This window comes from Mercenaria mercenaria, chromosome 6 (assembly GCF_021730395.1).
Source record: "Mercenaria mercenaria strain notata chromosome 6, MADL_Memer_1, whole genome shotgun sequence".
Lineage (NCBI taxonomy): Eukaryota > Metazoa > Mollusca > Bivalvia > Venerida > Veneridae > Mercenaria > Mercenaria mercenaria.
The window spans coordinates 71,769,721-71,794,329 of record NC_069366.1 but is presented as its reverse complement, the minus strand read 5'-3'; the positions used below and the strand labels follow the sequence as shown (position 1 = coordinate 71,794,329).

Sequence of the window (24,609 nt, the reverse complement as noted above, 5' to 3'; positions counted from 1 at the left end):
CAGTTACAAGAATTAGTTCGCCAGTCACTACGAAAATTAGAATAATGCAAACTCCGTTTGGTTGAACCTGTTCATGCAGGTAGTGGAAATGCATGCCATCGTTCACGCCCTCTAGCCCCGTGTTGAAAAGAACTCAGCATTTTCCCGTGTTACAAGTACAAAAAAACCCACAACAATTCAGAGACATCCACATATGTATTCATCAGCGTTAAAATAGAACTTTAAGTGATACACAGAATGTTATTCCATGAAAAGCGGCTTATGGTCCCCACTTTAAACTATGGGCTTGCCATAAACGAGAAACAAAGAACTAAACAAATTGGTACACGAGGGATCTTACGTTATTGAGCCTGCAAATCACATAAACTGCAAGAAAACAAAAGTAACCACAGGCACCATATCCAAGGGGTGATTAAACAAGAAACATCCAAGCTGAAATACTAAACATCACAACAAACGCAGCATTTTGTGATACACAGCGATCAGAAAAGATAGAACTATACCAGATAAGTAACTAGTATACCATGTCTCACTACCAAACAAAAACAATACACAATAAAATAAACATAAAATCACAGAGATATTATGCAACATCATTATTAAGAAAAGTTATCTGTTTTGAAAAACAACTACCTCTGAAATTCTCCCACGAAAACCGTTGTTGACCAGTTTTACGTATGTAGACATTTACAAAATGAATTCAATTAAAACCTGGCTATTCTCAATGAAAGAGATCAACAATCAGCAACAACTCTAAGCTACAATAAATAAAAAAAGTTTTCATTGCTTAATAAAATATACTTTGAGAATGCAGACCAACTTTGTGTGCCATTTTTTATTTATGTGAACGAGAGAAGAAGTTCATACAAGTTTACAAGTTTATTCATATAAATTCCAGAAGACCCAAGAGAACATGTGATACATTATATGGCGGTATATATAACATAGTTTTACAATGAAATTTGACAAGTATACACTACATACACACATTATATATATACATATACATATACGCTAATTGTAATAAATTTATATGTAAATAGAACTTTGTCAATGACTACGACTGACAATAGCTGCAGACAATGGCTACTGACAATGATTACATGGCGGTATATGTAACACAATTTTACAAATGAAATTTGACAAATATGAACTACTCTATATCATATCATACTACGCCATTAACTTACACCCAGGACAAAGAAGTATATTATACCATCTCTGATCATGGCACTGACTATTGACAATGACCTGTGGTAATACAATTTAATACAAATTGCCCATACATCAATGCTAATTATAATACTTAATATATGTAAATAGATTTTGACAACTACAACGGCTGACAATAGTCACAGACAATGGCTACTGACAATGATTTTGTCAGTATAATTAGATACCAAATAATATATTAGCTATCGGGTAGATATCACTTCTTATAATTATATCAATTTTATACAATGCAGCGTGATAAAAGTTACATGCATGGGTCTTATCTTGTTTTGAGTCGAAAATAACAAGACAAGACTCAGCAAAATGACACATATAGCTAAACAGATAATATTCAATAACTACATTTTTGAGTCGGCTAAACGCTGTCAAGCGTTTGACGAGTCCTTGCTATTGCCCGATTTCTCATTCTTAAATGGCCTCACAACACAGCGAAGTGATGTAGTTCCATTAGATTGTCTCTAATTTCAAAGAGTTCATTGATCGAATGAAGTTCATTTATGTCAATCCTATTTGCTATGACCAATATACGATGTAATCTGTCATATTTATGACTTGTAATTGTGCAATACTCGAATAAAGCCACGTATTTTCTTCCGCGGTAACTCATTAAGCATACACACGCATAACGATTCTGCGGGATTTGGTAATACATTTGCGCATATGATTATGGTGACGAATTTTATGCCCTTTTGTCACAAAATAGCAAATATGATGTTCACAAATTCAAATAAAATCTGCATATTAACTTATTAGCCAAATTATCCATTTGTTACCCTGTCCGTTTCAAAAAATAATCTTTAAAATCATTGCGCAAATAACAAATTTATTGCGCTGTGCATTTTATGAATTGCGCAGGCTTACAAAGCTTGCATAACATCCAGCGAAAGACAAAATATAGTTCCAGAACATACTGCTAGTATTTTAATGAGTGGGTACCTCTGAAAGCATTGGAATGTCTCTTCTCAGAGAGTTTACCACATCGATGAAATTAAATTATGACAGCTTCATTTTAAATGACCCGAATAAGATATGTGCAGTACGTTAATTCTTCCGCGAGACTTCGCGGATGAATCCTAACTACATTCTGGACACTTATCGGCGAACACGCATTGTAATACTAGAAAGAATCTAGGTAATATTTAGAAATTGAAACAGAAGATTTTCAGTTAAAATCGCACCAAAGGCTGTATCAAGGGTCTACATATTCAAAAATTTCTTGTGGTAATACCCCAAACCCTACTTGCAGGGGGTATGTTCCCACACCCTTCTCCCATATTGCCACTTTACAGTTTGATACATTTGCCCTTTTACCACCTGCCGCAATGCCCATTTCAAAATCTGACTGCAATTTAAAGCGGAAAGAAACACCCCTCCCCACACCCACCGTGCTACCGACCACGTAAAAATGGCTCAAACATTTTTCTGCCCAGTCTGGGCCTGTCTGTCTACATGAATCAAAATGGATAATTGAAAGTGGATGGACTTCGGGATAACAGGCATGATTTTTAAGGGGTTAACAAGTGATAGTTTTAACTAAAAAAGAACTGCATTTATTAATATCGGTTACACTATATATTGACACTCAGCAACATTTACATACATGTATCTCTAAACGCAAAAGTAAGTATACTTTAAATTGGCATCACTTATAATATGATTGAATAATACCTAACATATGACAAGGCTATCGCCAGGCCCATTATAATATCTGTAACATATCAGTTCTTTCGTCCATCCGTTACAAATTGTATGCGGCAATCCGCGCTGTAAAATTTTAATATTATAAATTGTCATATTCAAATTTTATCATGTGCGAATATATACCAGCCGATAATTGCCTCTTTTGGCAATGCCGGAGGCAAATGTTTACTGGAAAAATATATAAAGTCATGGGCAGTATTTTAGTGTCAGCTGTCAAATTGTAGTTTGTACTTTCAACATTTTTATTTCTGCGAACCAATCTTCAATTTTAGAGAAATATATTGGGTTTAAATACTTGTATAATGTCAATCAAAGTTTTACTAGGCATCGACCGAATGTTCATTTCATTTATTGTAACAAAATCTCTCTTTAGTTGGGGAAAAAAACTAAAAACAAACTGAAACTGGTAGACTATACTGTCAGTACATCAATCATTAGCTGACTCAGGCCCTTCAGGCCTTTGATTATATTTGAGCATCATTCAGCCAATTTATAGTATCCATATATTTTGGTCTTGGCAAAACCGAAATACAAGACCAACTTAATGGATATTATATGTATATACAAAAGTAATATGAAACATATGAACATGAATAACAGTACTTAAAACACTTAGTTACTATAGATGTATGCTAATATCATTACATGTCAGAATCACTATAAAGATTTTGGGACCTAATTTCAAAAGCCTTATTTACAAATATACTAAAGTTCCTTACTAGTTTAACATTATCTGTATTAAATAGCTCTGTATTAAATAGTTCTATGAGCTTCAACATATTTGGACGTCTCCGGTAGTAAGTCGGTATATAGTGTTTTCTTCAGTCAGAATACATGGTACATTCTAAAACAAAATGGAACTCATCTTCTAAAATACTACAGCAGTTACATATTCTTTCATTTAACGGAATACTAACTGGTTTTGTCCATCTTCCCGTTTCAACATTTAATCTGTGAGAAGATACTCTTAACTTTGAGACACTAATGCGAACTTTTCTGATACTAATCAAGGTTAAATAAGGTTGGAATTGAAAATTTGAAATACTTCTATAAAAAGAGGCTCTGCTAGAATCATATAGTCTTCCAGACCAATTTTGTATAACCTGATCTTTAATCCTTTGTTTAAACATACTTAGGAATAGATTTGTGTTTCCGACGTCTTGGGATAGCCAAGCCTCATAAAAACCAAGTGTACAAAGTAAATCTTTCACCAATGAACACCAATTTTTTCGGTTAGGATTACTCTCTGTATCTTCTTTCATAATAAGATAAACTTTTTTAATGTATTTATTATCGGTTGACTGTAAAATCTTAATCCAGTACTTTATAATATTGAAAAATCTTACAGTTTGAAAAGATTGCCTACCCAGCTTACCATATAACCCTAGGACGGCCAGCACATATTTATGCAATCTCGCCAGACATATGTATGTTTTTGACAACACAGAAAATGACGTCACTCGACCTTCAGATATTTCCGGAAGTAAATAAAATGAAAGTAGAAATGCAAAACTTGAAAACGAAAGCCGCATTTTGATTCGTAGATAGTCAGGGGTCACGCGCAGGGGTCACCCCGTCTAAATGTATGCGTGGACTTCTTCTTTTTTTTTTTTTCCTATTGGGGAGCCAATTTTCAGCACTTTATTACGAATTGAAATTACCTGGGCTTTAGTACAGCTTGCCTTCTTTTAATCTATGAAAAAATATTTGAGCTCTGGATAAACAGAAATCCCACAGGGGTCCGTAACGGACCAAGGGTACATTGATAATTTTGGAACTTCATCAAATCGCTCACAATGTCATTTTTGATGTTCTCTGAGAGTGTCAGTATATGCCTCAGATATAAGATATAACCGTATTTGAGAGCTGCAGACCTAGACATTTCAGAAATATTTTCAAAATAAGTTTCGTTTAATAAATGTTGTTTCTACGGAAGCGTGAAAGGGCCATCAGACGCTAATACGTTTTAGTACGTTAAGGCTGCGGAAAGGATATAAAATCATTTTGCGTGGTTTTCTTTACGCCTAATACATTTTTACAAAACTGCATATGTACTCTTTCAATAGCATTACCTTGGATAAAACCCCACACTTCACTTCCATAATTTAAAATTGGCGATACTAGCTTATCAAATAAATCCAATCTATGATTTACTGAAATATCAGTAAATTTATATAAATACTTATTCATTTTAAACATCGCTTTTAAAGCTTGTCCAGCGAGAGTTTTTTGAGCTTCAGAAAAAGATCCACCAACTGTAAAAACAATACCTAAGTATGTAAATTTGTTAACTATTTCAACTGGGTTTCCATTAAAATTGAACAATATATTACGTTGTAAACGACCACCTTTTCGAAAAATCATAATTTTGGTCTTTTCTGTATTCACAACCAGTTTCCATTTGTTACAATATTCATACAGTGCATCTAAACTATTTTGTAATTCACGACTGCTATTTGCAAATATAACAATATCGTCAGCGTATAGTATTAAAAACATTTTAAACATGTGTACATCTATACCTTATATCCATTATTTATAAAAAATATCTTCTATATCATTTAAAAACATTGCGAAAAGAAAGGGAGATAAGCATTCACCTTGTCTGACACCAAGCATACATTCAAATTGATCGCTTAATTGGTTACAATATTTCACTCTTGACTTTACAGCTGTATACATAGATTGAATGATATTCAAATTTTACCACGAATTCCTAATTTGATCATTTTAAGCCAAAGATTATCTCTAACAACGTAACCGAAGGCCTTACTAAAATCGATAAATGCACAGAAAAGTTGTTTACCTGTATTTAACATATGACTTATTAGACCATGTAAATTAAATACAAAAATATTATCAGTTCATCATTAATACTACCTTTCTTGTGTAATGGAATAATAAACCCTTCTGACCAACTTTCGGGAAAATATCTTGTCTCAAAAATTTTGTTAAACAGTGACAACAAGAAAGGTGATAAGATATTCTTTCCATGAATGAAAAATTCATTTAAATATTTATCAGGACCACTACTTTTATTAGATTTTAGCTGATTTATAGCCTTTAAAAGACAACTCTCCTCAGTTGGAATATTAAGTTCATGAAACATAATATTAAATTCATTCTGCTCATATTTTTCAATAAAATGCAAAACATCCTCATCTGGTGTGAAAAAATGATCATCAGGATTGTTAACAGATTTGAAATATTTTTCAAACATATCAACAGAAATATTAGGTTGCTTAATACCTGCACATTTCTTAAGCATATTCCAATATAATTTAACATTTTTATGTTTGGCCACGGTTAGTTTTTCTGTTTCCCTACGATCGTACTCAAATTTACATTTACGTATACATGACTTATACTGAGATCTTGCAGTTACCATATTTGCTCTATTCAGGTCTGACTTATCTCGTCTATAAATATTTAACATTTTATAAAATGCTAGCCTTTTTTCATAACATTCTTCTGTATACCATTTACAAGTATTATTAAAAGATATCTCATCATCACTGTTACTAGGGGGCTTCAAATTTTTTTAAACAGTGGGGACGCTACTCCTTCAATAATATTGGAAAATTGAATTCTGTTATACATGTATCAATATCATTTGATGAATTAGCCGTACTGACATGTTCATTAAAACAATGCAGTTCATTTTAAACATCCTCCGAAACCATTTTTCAACCAAGTCTTCTTTTCTATCTCTGTTCCATACATATTTATAATTTTCATTTTGATGTGAACTGGTATTATCACATTTTTGCACACAATTCTCTTGAAAAACTAATGAGAAATCAATGAGACAATGATCGGATAATATATTTGGCTCCGAAATCTCAAACTTATCTATAAAATGAAGTAGATTCTGCGTGCTAAGAACATAATCTACTACGGTAGAACCTCTGTTACCAACAAAAGTAAAACTACCAATATTTTTTTTTGTCACTTCCAAAACGACCATTTAAGATCCGTAGACCAGTTTGCTTACACATATCTAGTAACATTAAGCCATTACTGTTTGAACGACCTTTATCTAATTACATAATCATCTGGTAATACATTTATGTGAATACAATTGTCATCAGATACAAAATCAGGAAGGACTGACGTACGAGTATTCATATCTCCACACACCAAGAAGTTTAAACCGTTTGCATATTTTGGATCTAAAGTTGTTATAAAGTCAATTAATCGATCAAAAATATTTGACTCGATCATCGATTGACTACTGCTGTTCTCAGGTACAACGTAACAAAGACATATAAATAAGTCGTGCTTTAAAGATAATTTTTGGGCATTTATTTTGATACAAATAATATCGTCTTGACTTTTAAATACTAAAGTATCATTTGTGACTAACTCGTTTCTCACATATACAATAATACCACCTGAAGCCCTTTTAGTATTCTTCTTATTTTCTGTTTTATTTAATACAAAATGTTCGAAATTTTGTACATAAAGATCCGATTCGTCTGACGTCCAACTTTCAGTAAACAACACAATATCATGATTCCTAAACACATCTTTTACTTCTTTAGAATTAAATTTATCAGTTCGTCTTGTTTTAAGGCCTTGGATATTTAAAAGTGCACAACGTAACGTGACCTTCTGATTTAATTCCTACCGTGACACACCTTCACTGTTTACTGGGGAAAACCCAATACCTGTCGACTGACCTCGATCCGCTTGTTGCGAATTATCAGTTCTATTTATAGTATCAGGTAAAACCTGATCTTTCTTACGTGTAACACTTATACTCTGTCGTCTGTATGGTATAGCGGAACTTGACCTCCTTTCTTACCTTGATGTTGCACGAACATTTCGAGGACGCCCACGCTTTGGTGACGACTGCTGTGTACTACTATTATCGAGTAATTGTTGTGATCCGCATTCTTGCGTTTCAGTGTCAATATTTACAGACTTTACTTGCGTATTCTGGGCAGATTCTGGGTTGGATGTATGGGGTGCGGGGTTCAGGTCTGTAAGCGAAGGTGGTATAGTAAAGGGTTGGACATGTGCGTCAGAGGGATTATTTAACGCAGAATATGTGGCGTGTGATATTTGCATTTGCTCTATAGGACTGGAATGGGAGTTCGTGTAATTAACAACAGGGACTGGGGAAGTATGGGGATTATTTGTATAAACGTGCGCCGGTGGTGCCTGATTTGATGCACTGTTACGTACTTGGGTATTGGAATGGAGTTCTATATTCTGCATAGACATAGGGAAAGGTGTTTGGATAAACGTAGGAACAGCCGATGGATGCACTGTATTGCAATTGGCTACATTAGCATGCGGGGGTGGCAGGAGTGAGTTTCCGTTTTGACCATAAGAAACACTTGGGTTACTAGTACCAAGACCGATACTGTTGCTAGGCGACTGACAAGTATATGGAGGTACAGGAGTCATCACTGGTTAGTCGCTTATGTTTGTCGTTCCCTGATGATGTTGACAGCTGTTACCAAACTGTTGCGCAACTTGCAAATTTGCATTGTGCCCGGTATATGAGACTTGCGCAGCCATATTTAGTTGCGACTGTGCTCCCTGGATGTTTTCATCCTATGCCTGCTCCTGTGGACGTTGTTCTTGATGACCCAACGTCCTTACTGGATCAGGTTGTGAAAGTCTACTGGCCCTCATGTACACGTTCCATTCTGGCAGCCCGTCACGAACTAATCTTCCATCCATAATTAATTTTGCAGGATATGCAATCTTAATTTTTGACCTCGGGTACTGACTTTTTAGCTGCTTAAATTGTGGCCATAAGCGGGATCGAGCCTCTTGAATTTCACGGGGGAAGTCGAAATCCACGGAAAATTTTGTACCTTTTAGCATGGTCACTTTGCTCATGATAAGTTCCACGTCACAATAATCGGAAAAGTTTACTATTATCGGTCTGTTTTGAATTTGTTTACGAGAATCACGTTGGCCTAATCTATGTGCACGCGCTATATTTACATCCATCGGGGCAATATCTAGACGATTTTTCAAAAAGTCCATAATGATCACAGAGCAGTTCTCACCTTGATTTTCAATAAAACCTCGGAATACCAGATTGTTTCTTCTGGATCGAGCTTCTAAATCAATTCATATATGACAACAGATCACACCCAACGCCAATTAAATGCATTTTTAAGATTGCCAATCACATTCAAAATTCCATAAGGCTTTAAATTTTGTGTTGGAAACAGATACAGTAACTTTACAAATAAACGTTTTATCATGTTTTAAAAAGCGAACTATCTATTTCGATTTCAAAATAATGACTAGCTTTAAATAAAGAAAATTTTCGATACCCATCATACTGTTCATAAACATACATGTATATATGAACCTATACCACTCAGAACTCGCTAAATTACTATGGTATTACTTCTTATTTACCATGACTTACAAATACAATTCATAAAAAGTATAAATATCGAAGAAATTGGCATGGTCCGTTTCTAGCAGTAAAAGTTCTACTCATCAGTAGAGTCAGTTTAAGGCATACTACGACGCGTAATGAAGAAGATCTTATTCAACTTCTTGGCCGCATAGTTCTATAACCAGTGAAATCGGTTTAAGACATGGTACTATATATAATTAAGAGTTCTTCTTATAATTTAGAGAGCTTAAATAATTCTACTTTCTTGTTAAAATTCAGCAAAACAAAGGATATCTAATACTATTAAGATTTGTTTCTAAAGTAATTAGATCAGTGCAAGTCTCGTGTGCGTGAAGCTAAATTAAGACACCGTTCTTCATATAACGCCTACTAAGATGATCAAAGAACTGATTAAAATGGAAATTGTATTACTAGTCTTTGATCGCTAACTAATTCTGCGATAATGTTCGCTTTTTTGAGCCTTTTGTCCGATTTCTGATATTTTTTGTTTCAATTATGACAGCATCATATTTCTTAGACAAGTTAAAGCATAGCAAAAGTTCTTTCTAAGGCACATCTATATAAATATAAGATGATCATCTTGTAACATTTTGGTTGCATTGTCTGTTTTAAATTTTGATCATCATTATATGGAACCCCAGGATTGGACGTTATGAACTAAAATAATTTAAATTTAGAGGATTACTCTCCCAATCGATTCCAGACCAGAGTCATACCCAAACCAACTCGAGTTGACTCAAGATTACTAGTTGAACACTAGGTTTATAAAACGCTCAAATTACGTTTGAATGACGTTTGCAACGTCACGCTAATAATATTGCAAAAAAGAAATGAATAACTTTCAATATAACTAACGACTTTCAGAAAAAAAGAAAGAAACTTAACCGGGTTTCGAACCCGGACCACAAGGTTTGGTAGTCCATTGCCTTAACCAATCGGTCACGGAAATTACTCCTAAAAACTTGCTGCGCTTAAAATATATAAACACTAAATGCCTTAACGGTATCGTAGGTAAATCCCCGTTTATTTTTAGTTCCCATTTTTAATCGAAAATTTAAGTAGGAGGTCGATTTTTTCTGACTTTCACTGTTTTATTTTATTACTGGGAGGATATTTTTACTATAACGTCTGCTAAGGGGTGGGGGGAGGCTCAATTTCTGTGCATGCGCACTGTAACTGGAATTCCCCAGCAGAAAAATCTTAACCTGGACAATGAGAGGAACGCAGTGGGGTTTCTTTTCACATATTGACCATGCATTCGAAGGCAACGACGTATGTTAACCTTTGCGACAAATAAGATGCTTTGCTTGCATGTTTCAACAACGCCACTTTTCCATCCTCGGGTTTAGTAATATGTAATCTGCGGAGCGCTTTCAGCCAGAAAGTCGCCTCAATTTGGAAAGAATAATTTTAACGTCAGAGGTTATTTCTAAGGTCTAGGAGTTTGGCCAGCTTTCAATGACAAAAGATTTTGTAATCTTTGTCTGAAGAGAAGAGAAGGAACATAAAGGTCAATGAATATCAAGTTTTGTAGTTAATGGTAACATTTTGTTCGTACCTCCGTTCAAAAGTGTTCGTAGTTTTCGGTCAAATGAGGTGGCATAATTTTGCTGTATTTAAAGGGGTCATATGAAAATGAAATAAATTCTTCACTAAGTTAGGAATATTGAAAGAATTTGGCAGGGTTAATAGCTAATTCAGTTCAGTCATGGAATTGTTTAAGTATCGCATACCTTTATATAACATAGTACAAATTTGTTTATTGATTAATTAAGTTAGCAGTGGCAGAAGAGTATTTTATACTTTACTAGTATGTGTCCTCGATTGGACATAACTGCGGACCAGCGAGTTTCTTAATATATTCCGTGTATAGATGCTGCTTTATTCCGAAAAAGATCCTTTTCATATTGTTGACGTCATTTGAGTGTGTGATACCGACAAACTTTTTGTTTAAACCTCACTTGGGATGTAGAATCATTCACATGAGGAAGTCATTCAGGTAGAATGTGCAAGGTCATTAACTCAACCTATGTGGCTGCTCATAACTGAAGCAATACTCGGAGGAGCACCTGGGATTTTCCTCCACCATCAAAAGCTGGATAAATCGTCATATGGCTTAAATTGTGGCCCGGCTGCTACAGACAGGTGGCTGCTTAAAACAAGATGAACATAGAACAAGATTACTACCTAAATTGCGTTTTCGAGAACAGAAAAAAAATGCCATAAAGATTTCAATGAAATGTCTCTCAGTTGCTAATATAGACATTGTTTATAATATAGTGAAATAAAATATATAGGTCCTTAAGAATAGTATACATATATTTCTGTATTTATGATTAAAGAAATCCGCACGTTTCAAGCTGATGTGTTTACATTTTTTGAAAGTTTGTAAAGGTATCATCTTTATAAATTAACACATGGAACTTATTAATTCGTAGTGCCGTGTCCATGCTGTATTCTATTATTTATATTAACAAAGTGAATTAATCAGTGCCATTTGAGTGTACATGCTACGATTGTTTGTGACGGAACAAGTAATGAACCCATTTAATGGCCGTTCTGATTGAACTGCTTTTCCCTGTTTCGTAAGGGCCCTTAATGGTGTTACCGATAACTAACTATCTAACCCTTTACTAGCATATTGCTGACCTTTCACTTACCGATAACTATCTATAACCCTTTACTGACCTATTGCTTACCTTTCACTTACCGATAACAAAACAACTAACCCTTTACTGACCTATTGCTGACCTTTCACTTACCGATAACTAACTATCTAACCCTTTACTGACCTATTGCTGACCTTTCACTTACCGATAACTAACTATCTAACCCTTTACTGAACTATTGCTGACCTTTCACTTACCGATAACTAACTATCTAACCCTTTACTGACCTATTGCTGACCTTTCACTTACCGATAACTAACTATCTAACCCTTTACTGACCTATTGCTGACCTTTCACTTACCGATAACTAGTACTAACCCTTTACTAACCTATTGCTGACCTTCCACTTACCGATAACTAATTGTCTAACCCTTTACTAACCAACTGCTGACCTTTCACTTACCGATAACTAACTATTCACTTACCGATAACTATCTAACCCTTTACTAACCTATTGCTGACCTTTCACTAACCGATAACAAACTAGCTAACCAATTACTGACTACTACTGCCATGTCACTAACCTGTTACTAGCTTACCAGCTACTAAAATATTGCTAACCTATTAGTAACTTTTGACTAACTAGCTAACTATTACTGAACTATTTCCAACGTATTACTAACTACCTAACCCATTACTAACCTGTTACTTACCTATTACGGACCTATGATTAGCATATCACTAACCTATCACTAACTAGCTTCCCTATTACTAACCCTTGGATTGACCTATTAGTACCCTATTACTAACCTATTACTATCCCATAACTAAACCGTTACTAACCTATTGTCAACATAATGCTAATTAGTTTACCCATTGCAGTAACTAACATATTACTAACCAATAAATAACATGTTACCAACCTATTACTAACCATTCACTAGCTAACTAGCTGACCCATTATTAACCTCTTACTTACCTCTACTAACTAGCTAACTCATTACTTATTTATAGATGAGCACATTTTTGTCAAATCTATTACGCTCAATTACTTTAAAAGGTTGCAATGTTTCGTGTCAAATGATCCACTTATGCCGCTACCAGAGTCACAATGTATTTGCACAAAGTTGCAATATGATATAATTATCATTTCTAGTGTATTGCTGACCATATAATTTTACATTTTATGTCCTAAGTCTGCTGCACAATTATTCAAACGCACTTGTTCATAAACACACCACAACAAAATTAAAGTTAATCTTAATTGTTGGCTAGGAAGTGACAATGAATTCATATTTGATCAAAATATATCAACTATCTTAATAGGACTCCGAAGCAAATATCAGATCTGTTTGCAAGATAGTATATTTGTTTGGTATGGTGTAACATAAAGGCATTTACAGTATAAAGACTTTGTAATCAACAAATCAACATTTGACAGTATATTATAAAACAAAATAGAATACTCAATGACAAGACAGTATTTTACACCAGGAGGTCAACGTGAGCAACGTCTCACAAATAACAAAAGATAAAAAAAACAACAAAATAATACCAAGAACAAATTGCGAATTAACTATTCAGGTACACAACCTATCATTATATCAAATTGTAATTCCGTATACATCATGTTATCCGCCAGATAACTGATAACTAAAGTAATTATTAAAAGCAGGTAAACATGATCATAGCTGATAACATTACAACATGATATAAGATATACCTTCTATAGTGCACAGCAACTGTAATGTCAATGTATTAATTACATAAATGTTATTTGTTGACATTTCCACTGCCAGTCGGATCTCGTACTCACACAAGCTTATACACATGCACGTTCTGCATATATATACAAATGTCCGTTTTTTTTAAAATGAAACCTTTACTATTTATATTTTTTCAAGAAGCTAGTTGAATTACAGATTGACACTGGACAAACCCAGGTCACAAGTCATGAGGCCCTTCAGGACAATTTTACATGAACTTATTTTGGTTTTAATTCAGTGTCACTGAATTCTTCCGCACGAAAACTGTGACGGTCACAATAATGCACCGTATATGTTTCTGTTATTAAAACTTACATAGTCATATCTCTTTGATATTAAATATTATCTTAAGTAGTTGATGAAACAAGCTGTCCTAATTTACAAATATGTATAGTGAGGAACTCTGTGCGGGCCTAAAAACGAGTTGTCATCTGTGCCATTACAAGTAAAAACATTGTCATATTATACATTAAGTTAATTGGCTTAATGCTTTTTTAGTTGAATAGATAGATGTCTTAACGTACAGGCGCCATTGCGCCTACCAGGTTTTTATTATTTTTTAATGGTCGACCTTGACCTCCGTTCACATTTCCTCCATACAGCGCCCTCAACATTTCCTGAGGTTCAGGCCTTTGGTGGTATTTATACAAGTAAACTGCGTTTGCGTAAAAGAAAATGTACGATGCGAGTACACTCGTGGCAAAGGCTGCTTGATCATTTGATCCATCTATGTTCATGAATAGATTATAAACCATAAGACTGATAAGTAACATTGTCCAAGGTAAAGATACGGTGATGAGCAATGCTTTCTTTGATTTCATCTCAGGGGCATGTTTGCATGCTCGCCATACCCATCGCATAGGGCCATCCACAGTGATGTATAAGATCAGCCTGGGTCCAAGAATGAAGAAATTTACCACCACGCCAACACTGCACAGAAGGTAATATACGAGACGTAAAACTTTCCAAGCTACAACTATTTTTGTAGGATATATCACGCAGTATATGATTGTCGCAGACGGACTCATAAGGTCCATTTTCAACACAGATACATAAAACACGCGTAACATCACACCAGTAGCCGTAATTAGACTTATCACCATGAGAATTGTCAAATATTCATATTTCAAATGTTCGTCTCGTGAACTAGAGTTTAGTTTACTACAGACAGCAAAAAGAGCTATGCATGATATAACAATAACAATGTCCACAACATGATTTACGTTCTTCCCAATGGTTTGTGCTAGGGCATCGAGCTTGTCGAGAGACTCTTCTACTCTTTGTTCCATGCGTTTGGTGATATTAACAAATTCATAGGCAGATTCCCTTACGACTTTTAAGCTTTCTTGTACGTCAGGGATCACCTTCGTCTCCAATATTCCACGAATGGCTGACATTTGTTGTTGTACTTCTCCTGTTAAAGTTTCTATTGATCGTCTCCCACTCCTAAAAAAGCCCCCAATACCAAAAAGTCCATGTGTCTGCCCAGGGAGAACCAACAGCACGGTAAGTACCAGCAGTCTCATTATATATTTCTGAAAATATATTTAACTACTTTACCTTCGTAAAATTGTAATGTCAGTTTAATTTGAGTAGCAATTGAGTAGCGATTCAACGATCGTTTAATAAGAGACAGTTTACAAAGTTAACAGATGTATTGAATCAACGAACATATAAATGTGTATATAAACAAGAATGATGTCTACATTATATGACATATACTCCCTTAAAATGCTTGAATAATATTTGAACTATAGAAAGGGCTAAGTCAAAAAAAAGAAATTTCAGAAAGTATACTCCAAAGAATATGCTGTATCTACGTGATGTTGATGTCGATCAAGTTACATATTAATTGTTTGGAAGCTGCAGGAGAAGTTGAGTACACACGATCAGATGTAGTTGCAATATTGTTAGATTCCCAAAATGGCATTATTCATTAAACAATGATCAGACATTAAATCCCTAGATGAAATATACCCACTTTCATTTAAATTGAATGGAAGCTGTAAGAGGAGTGGAGTATACAATGTTCAAATATTGCTTTATTATTGTTAAGTCTAAAACTGGGGCATAACTGAAAACTAATAATCGGACATGGAAGTCCAAATTGCCGCCCCGCTTCATATTGACGATGTTTATGAAATTTAATTTAAACTTAATGAAACTGTAGGAGAAATTTAATACACAAAAATAGAATAAGTCGAAAACCACAGGTTTCCCAACATGACATTAATGAAAGTGTTGCTCATATATGGTAGTAGAACTGCATGCTACCGTCCACGCCATCTAGCCCCGGGTTAAGCAGAACATGTACAAAAATACAATTAGAGACATCCACAGTTGTATCCATACGGTGGTGTACATTGAACAATCAATGATGCCCAGAGTACATAATACCTGAAAGGCGAGGTAGGATCCCAGATAAAATAATTGATTTGCACTAAATGGGAAAACGATGGGTAGAACTAAAAAAAAACTTAAAAGAGACGGGATCTGAGGTTACGAAGTCTGAATATCACGGAAACTGCAAAATTAAGTTAAAAAGAAGGCACCGTATCTAAGGGAAACAAAACCCAAATTTTTTTTATTACGGGACCAATGGAACCACCCAAACCGAAATGTTCAAGCTGAAAATTTAAACAGTATATAACGCAACATAAATGTCGGGCTGTACGATCTTAAGAGCAAGTTATAGAATGTAGTTGTAATAGCGTTAAGATCAAAAATGGGGTAGAACTAAAAACATAATAATTGAACCCAACAGTCCGAAAAACATGTACATGTCCACTTCATGTTGATGATGTATATTAAGCTGAATTTGAGGTGGATGAAATTTGTAGGAGTTCAAAAAGGGACATTACCAAAGAAATAAAATCAGATCTAAAAGTCCCGATGATATGTACATCACTACTACGTGTTAATGATAATGCACGGAGGGACATCTGGATCTTCCGCCACCATTAAAGGCTTAAAGTCGCCACGTGACCTATAATTGTGTCGGTATGACTTTAAACCCAACAAATACAAAAAAAAATCCTGATAACGATATAATATACATTTATGGACGCTGCAGTAGAAGTTGTGTACGCAAGGTTAAAATTGTAAGTAAAAGAAGAGCATAACCCAGGGGAAAATATTCGGACATACCGACACTATACACTTGTTGACGATGTATACAAAAATATCAGGTTTGGGTATATTTCACGGAAGCATAGAGCACCCCAAACACAGCCGGAGTGCAATACATCGCGAAGTAGGCCCGAAGCAAAAAGAAACTGAAGTGGAAAGATATAGCAGATAGTTTTTGCTTGTATGACTACCGATTCTTCCATACCGAGGAAATAAAATTGACTTTTGAAATCCGATATATTAGCTATTTAATGGAGAATTTCATTTCCTTATGTTATAATCACAGACACTTGGGGGTCAGCACCCCTACCCCTCCCATGCCGCCCCTGACAACCTTCAGTCAATACATTTTTGTTTTTTAAAACAAACTGAGCACATGTCTTGATCATCCAACGACTTCTGTTACCATTTCAACATGTTTGAAAAATTCCCATACTCTATCAATGCTCAAAAAAATTAAAGACAACTTACTTCCCAATGTAAACACGATTTTTCTTGTCCAAGGAATAGGAGAATAGATCCCAGCTTGATCTTGCGCAGTCAAATTTACTACGCAGAGCCGGGACACAGACGATATCGTTAGCGGTTAAAATAAAAATATTTGCATAGAAAGTCAACAGCCGCGATGGTCGAGATAGTACAGACGCTGGGTTTGAAAGAACTGTTTTGGGCAGGGCCACGGGTTCGCTCCGCGCTTCGGGCTTTCTTTTTCTAATATAATATTTTCATTTTCTTTTTAAACAATATACTCTCAAGACAAAAAAAAATACCTAAAAAAGGAAAAAAAAAGATCGCCCGCGGCCCTGTCCAAAAGTATGCTCAGAGAACCAGCGTCTGTACTCTCTCGGCCACCGCGGCAGTTGACGTCATGGACGAGTATTTTTATTATAACCACTTAACGATATTGCCTGTGTCCCGGCTCTGTGTAGTAAATTTGACATCAAGCTGGGATCTATTCTCCTATTCCTTGGACAAGCTAGTTTGTGTTGGAAACGCTCGGAGTAAGTTGTCTTTAGTTTTTCTGAGCATTGATAGTATACGGGAGATTTTTTAAACATATTGAAATGGTAACAGAAGTTGTTGTATGATCGAGACATGTGCTCAGTTTGATTTAAAAAGCGAAAATATATTGGTTGAAGGTTGGCAGGGGCGGATTGGGAGGTGGGGTGTGGGGGGGGGGGCATGTTCTGACCCCCAAGTGTCTGTGGTTATAATCTGATATAACCGACGCAGGAGCTTGTTACGAATAATAGTAATTGTACGAATTACGTATCATCGACCATTCTAAAGCACACTCATATAATTCATGCTGAAAAATAGTGATATATTACTTACTTACGTACAACTTTCGTTTATTCCGTTTTAAAACTGTATGGGATTCCCAACGTAAATTTCACAACCAGGTATGTATAATTTCTATAAATAGATTTAAACACTTCAATCGATATTTGTCAACTAATTGTATTTTTAGGACTGTTAATGTATTTGTAATATAATGCGATCAAGTATAGGTAGAATAAGATAATTTGAATTTATTTCGAGTAACAGTGGTTGCACCTTTATGATAAAAAAGATTTATATAGTTTTTTTTAGAATATATACGCAAGATGACTTTCCATTGTTTTGAGCTCTTACAACAAAATCAAATTATCGAGTATTTCATATAATAATATACAGACGTGCTTTCGAACGGTTATAAGTTAACATTAACTGGTCAACCAATCAGTCCTTGACCAATGGTACGAGGTTTCAGTAAACTACAGATGAAACATAATATGTGGACTTTATCCCATTTTGTTATCTCCCAATAATAGTGATTGTACGTTTATGACAAAATCATTTTACCCATCATATTTTGTAAGTATTTTATATATAAAAATGAAGGTAAGATCCACTTTTACTGGTATCTCTTTCATGTACGATATTGGGAGATATTGTTTGTCAATAAAACATAAAATTATCGAGTTTTCACCATTATTTTGAAGAAACAATATTTACTTTTGTCAAATACTTGATTAACTATCAGGCAGCGTTTGATTTAATTCAATGGTTTTAAATATGATGTGTGATGTGGGACCTAAATGTCAGCTTAAATAGTGGATCTGAATTTATTTTATTAGACTTAAAACATTTTGATGTCATACAATAATCATGTATTTGACAACGTGTTTGCATTGAGATAAGTTCTTCCCGCAATAATCCAGGTATAATTGGGGATTAAATATTGTAGGTTGGTAGAACTATGCATGGAAATTAAATTATAAGTTTCGGAAAATCTTAAAAAGCATACTTCAAAATTGTTAAATCAAGACATAAGCATTATATTCGGTCTTAAATGATGTATATAAGCACCCGACGTTATTTTTTAAATTGTTTCTCATAATAAAAAGGTTTAAGTACTATCTGTATTGTACGGAAGCCTATTAGGGACATTTTTTCTTGCCTACCTAGCGGGGAAAGTATACATTTGTCCGAGCACGCGCCGGGGATAGATATTCCTGTCTTTCCCTAGAGAAAAACCTTGTCTAAAATAGCGTGCACTAAGGTGACGTCACATTGTACTGGCACTATTGTGACGTCATAAACTATATAGATAAAGTCAGGAAATACCCAAATCTATTTGTCTCCACGATCTATTTTGGGCGTGATAGGCAAGAAAAATGATCTAACATGTCTGCTTGTGTAAGACAGCTGTTTTCCCAATCCTGGGGACAGTTTGGATAAAAAAACCTCGCTAACGCTCGGTTTTCCATTCCACACTGTCCCTCGGGTAGGGTAAACCCCGTCTTACACAGGCAGGCATGTAAGATCCTTATAGTCTTAGTTTTTATGCATTACCTCTTATGTGTGATGTATTATGCGTTAAAAAAAATTTATTTATTATCTCTTAGATTATACACGTAAGGTAGAGGTGAAGCGGGAAACATGAACTGAATCCTTTAATGATATGTGGAATGTATAAAGTTTTCTTTCACAAAGACCGAATAGCTCTGTTTACTGGAATCTACATTCCGCATGTAAAGCCTGATCTAATATTCTTGTATGATTTTGGCAAGAAAGTACGCTAAGAAGATGCCAATATATGCTGTGAAATTTGTGGTTCCCATAGGAAAATATATAGCCAAGACTCAGAATGTCTAGTAAGACTGCTCAAACCTATATTTAAACCCTCAGTTTCCTTTATTTAGGTTCTGACCGTTCCAAGGCGGTTCCCCTATTTTCAACAAGTTGTGTGTTGCGTATGTTTTCTCGTTTGCTGTAAGCGTTTTTCCTCCGCCCCACTCCCCCTTTTGCCCTCTCTTTTCCCTTGCATTTACGCTACTTTTTGCTTCCTATCCTCTTTACTTTTAGTAAGTTTCCGTGGCTCCTCTTTATTTTGGCAGCCGAATCACAAGACGGTACTTGATTGTTTTTTTCCTACTTGTGTGGGTGCGTTTGTAAGCTTGTGAGTCTATAACGGTGCCCTACTGCTTTCTTATGTGTTGCTTTTTCGTTTTTCTATATTATTCAGTTGATCGTCGTTGTGTGTTTGATTTTGGTACATGAGTGTCTGCGCTATTGTGGTTTACGTTGTAGTGCGACTGTTTTAAAGAACATGGCATTCCCTTGTATATTTGTCCTTGTTCAACTTTCCTCTTCGGATTCCTCCCCCACCCCGACCCCATTTCGCCCCTTACCATTTCCTTCCCCTTTATCAATATTTAGCTTATATTAATATGTACTTGTTGGATGTTTGAAGCAACCCGTCTGAAATATTTTTCCATTACAGCTTCTTTTTGTTTTGGGCCTACTATGTAAATGCATGGCTCTGGGGTTGTGTTTTTGGTGCTCTGTGATTTCGAGAAATCTACCCTTACCTATTATCTTCTATAGTGTTCAAATTTCCATACATGTACTATAGACGCCATATAGAGAGCTATGAACACTTGTAGAAGAAAAGTTTGGTTTAATCACTTATTAACATAATGAAAATATCTTTCATTTCATCATATCAGTTTTCATTGCATCTGTGAGAATAAAGGTACTATTGGACATGATGCCGTTTTGGTTAAGGGACACTTCTATAACGTTTGAACCAATTCCTTTTCCTCAGGGAAGTTTTATGTAAATTTAACTTGGGTTTACGCAGAACATTGATTTGTAGCAAAAATCACACGTACGCTTTAAGAATATTTTCATCGAAATTCTTAGCTGAAAAAAGGGACACTTAACTGCCGAAGTATTATATGTTTTGTGTAAGGTGTTAAATAGCTTTTAATACTGGTGAAGTTATAAAAACGCTGCAAGAATACTTCAGTCTTAGTGCGGCGCGAAATGCGAATTCCTACTAAAGTCTTATTAATAGCTCTTGCATATATAAAATGTACATAATTTTGCATTAGGTATTTCATCTTACATCTTATGCCTAAGTTATTAGGCATTAGGTATTTTATCTTATGTCAAAGGTATTAGGAATTAGGTATTTCATCTTATGTCTAAGGACTTATATACTCTCTGTCGTGGCTATCGTACTTTATAAATAAATAAAGTATACACTTGTATAAATATAGTGTTCAGACATAAGTTAGTTCAGAGATTACTAACTGCGCAGTTAACAAAAGACAACGCACAAGATCTGTAATGAAATATGTAATGCAGCAAGACAACAAACCGAGAGAAAAAGAAAAAGAAAACAGAAAATAAGAAAAGAATTTATTTAGTCTGTTTATGGGCAGTAATGAAATATATAGTCCTGCAAGACAACAAAATGAAATGAATCACTAGGAAATAAGAAATGGGTTTTATCGAGTCTGTTTATGGGCAGTAATGAAACACATAGTACTACATATGCCCATTTGCGCCAATTTAAGCCATTTTCTATTTTTAGAAACACCGACTTCCTTTTACAATTAGTGTATTTTAACTAAGTCATGGCCATGGTCTGGCTGTGTAAACTCAAACCACAACACCAGAAGTACTACGTAACATGTTTAATAACAATCCTAGGTCTGGTGACTCAAGGTTAAACACTTTACTATTTACTATTCGAAGACTTGATGGAAGTATGGGTTCAAAATATTAACAGAGAATTTCTGACAAAAGATAAAAAATAGATAAGACAAACAATCTACCTGTATTTGTGGATCTAGATATATCTTGCACTATATGGCAGTGTGTGGCCATGATGGTAAGCAAGTGTTCAAAGTTTCGAAGCTATATATCAAACATTTTAAACAAAATATGGAATTGTATGCGAAACGTTACTAATTTCTATGCCAAAAGAAAACGCCATAACTGAGCTAAAGACCTTGTCCCAGTTATGTAGTCTTGCCTATATATGTATACTATAATGGTAAACAAGTGGTCATTAGAAAAAGTTGTTTAAATAAAGGTACTTCTATTTCTGTCTCTAATGGCTTCAGAAAGGGATCAAATGCCCTGTTTAAACTACAGACAAAGTTTAATGAAAATTCAGCAAAAGAATTTATGAAAACAAAAATGTTTAAAGGTATTTGTTTAGCTCTAGAGGATCCTACAAGGGCATCATTGCGCGTTTTGAAACAAATTTGGAAATGACCTTATAATGGTGGTACAGACCAGGTTTGATCAAGATTCATCATGCTGTTCATAGCATAAGTCGTTTAAAGCTTTTTTTTTCTAGTTTTAGCTCTAGTGGTCATCAAAAGGGGTAAAGTGCCACAAGCAGTAATCGTTAACGTCCGCCAGTTTGGTTTCGCTATTGAGAACTAGGCAAATCTAACTTTTGATAAGTAACACACAAGATATAACACCTAAGAGGTAATACGTAACATGTAAGAGGTAACTGATAACACGTAACACATAATATGTCATACATAAGAGGTTATGCATAAAAATTAAGACAGAATGTTCCTAATAGGCTTCCGTAGTATTGTCTGCCAATTTGTTATGGTTTGCTTCTCTTTTCTAACAATTTAATAGTGTTAGTGTTGTTATATTTATTGGTCCCTTGGGATAATGGAGTACATTCATTTTTACTTAGCTCCCTGAGGCTGACATCGTAATATATCTGCTGCGGCGAGATAAGAATTACCACCTGACGTCGAAGAACATTTTCTGATCTTATCACAATCTCATGCGCATGCAGTCAATTGAAATCATGCAGGGAATCATTGGTGATTAAAATAAATTAAAATAAATTAAAATAAACTTACAAAATCTTCGAAGTTTCAAAAAATATTTTTATATCCTATTTCAATATTTTCACTTCGAAGTATTCACAATTTTAACGAACTACTGCGTTGAAAATATTTGAACGTTTCTGGTTCGCTTACATTTTTCACATGTAAAGACATTGAACTCCTTTGAATAGAAATACAATATTTACAAAGACTATTTACAAAAGCATACTGAAAACTGACACCCGTTTTTGTGTGAATATCGATCATGCCTTTGTTTAATTTTGATGTATACATGTACACAAACGTTTTGTGACACGCGATGAGACAGTTAAGTTGTAATATATACATTTACCTTTGAAAGATTATTAAATTTACAATCATATGTTTATGTAGTCACGTTGTTTTTGTATTTTATAAAATATGTTTTGTTGTGTTCATGTTTTTCAGTTTGTATCGTATTCGATGTAAGTGTACGAATATTTCAGCCTTCTAAAACTTAACATTTTCCGACCATTTATTTAACTGTTAATGGAATTTCATCGTCTGAATCATCATCGGACGGAACTGATATGTCAGAAGCTGTATGATAATGAATATTTTCTTTATTTTAAGAAAGATTTTTGGCAGACGACATTATTTTACTCCTTTGAAATACGTATAGTATGAACGAAACACAGTGGATTTCGTCTTGACATGGCCGCATAATGGCAAACACTTATTTTAACAAGGGAACTAATTAGCACTAATTATAACATCTAAGAAATAATACCCAGTATGCAAAATAATTTTGCTTTTGCCAAGATTATCAAAAATTAACAGGTACATGTCACAATCAGCATGATCTCGATGCCGCGACTATACTCGTCAATCGCCGTCCTGGGGAGTCCTGATAACGCGCGTATAGTCGGATATCGACGCTACTGGGGTAGAAAATATAACGCCTATAGTCGCATTTCGGCCCCAGGGAGTTAATAGAATTTCGCTAAAGCCGGTGCTAGGGAGCATGAGGGGTGTTGCATACTAGTATGTCGTTATCTCTCATGAACGGACTCAATCAAACAGAGTCGGCTATTATGTTGCTTGGTTCTATGCTTCCAAAGCATTTTATTTCACAGATTTTTTATTAACATTTATATGTATTTTTGTGGATTTTTTAAAAAAAACAAAGGTAGGGTGGTTAAGTAAATAGAGCTATTGTTTATTACGTAATGTTCTAATGTTCGACTTTACTGAAACTGCGATACGTAACTAACAAAATGTAATAACAAAAGTATAAAAAAAATGTAAGTATACAAAATTGCAAAGGTGTATTTTTTAGAAAAAAAGAATGTTTATAAAATATAAAAATCTACATTTGGAAGTTTTGTGAATGCAAATGTCATAACATTGGTTCTCTTTAAATTAGAGTAAACGTGTTTTATCACAATAGAGCATACAACCCTCATGAAGGCTTATAACAAGACCAGACGTACTTCTTCTTCTTCTTAATATTACACTCCCTCATAATAATGAAGATTATGTGTAGGCGCTGGTGAATTTAAAATAACTAAAAATATAGTGTTTGTACATACGGAAATTTATAGTACAGGAGCTAAACGTCTTTTTTTTGTTTGTTTGTTTTTTTCTTATACAAATTT

At 34.6% G+C, this 24,609-nt stretch overlaps 1 protein-coding gene across 4 annotated transcripts; it reads right to left on the bottom strand.

The window, feature by feature from the left end:
* Positions 1-13,284: 13,284 nt before the first annotated feature.
* On the bottom strand, positions 13,285-23,166 carry LOC128557833 (uncharacterized). 4 transcript variants are annotated; one of them, XM_053546293.1, is made up of 3 exons: positions 23,006-23,166; positions 18,168-18,248; positions 13,285-15,238 (listed from the first exon to the last, which is right to left on the bottom strand). In XM_053546293.1, the coding sequence occupies exon 3, from the start codon at positions 15,227-15,229 to the stop codon at positions 14,219-14,221; it is 1,011 nt and encodes a 336-aa protein (XP_053402268.1). In that variant the 5' UTR covers positions 15,230-15,238; positions 18,168-18,248; positions 23,006-23,166; the 3' UTR covers positions 13,285-14,218. The 4 variants fall into 4 exon arrangements, with proteins under 4 accessions (XP_053402268.1, XP_053402269.1, XP_053402270.1 ...); XM_053546294.1 differs by having other exon boundaries at positions 18,172-18,248; XM_053546295.1 differs by having other exon boundaries at positions 18,176-18,248.
* Between the last annotated feature and the right edge of the window lie 1,443 nt (positions 23,167-24,609).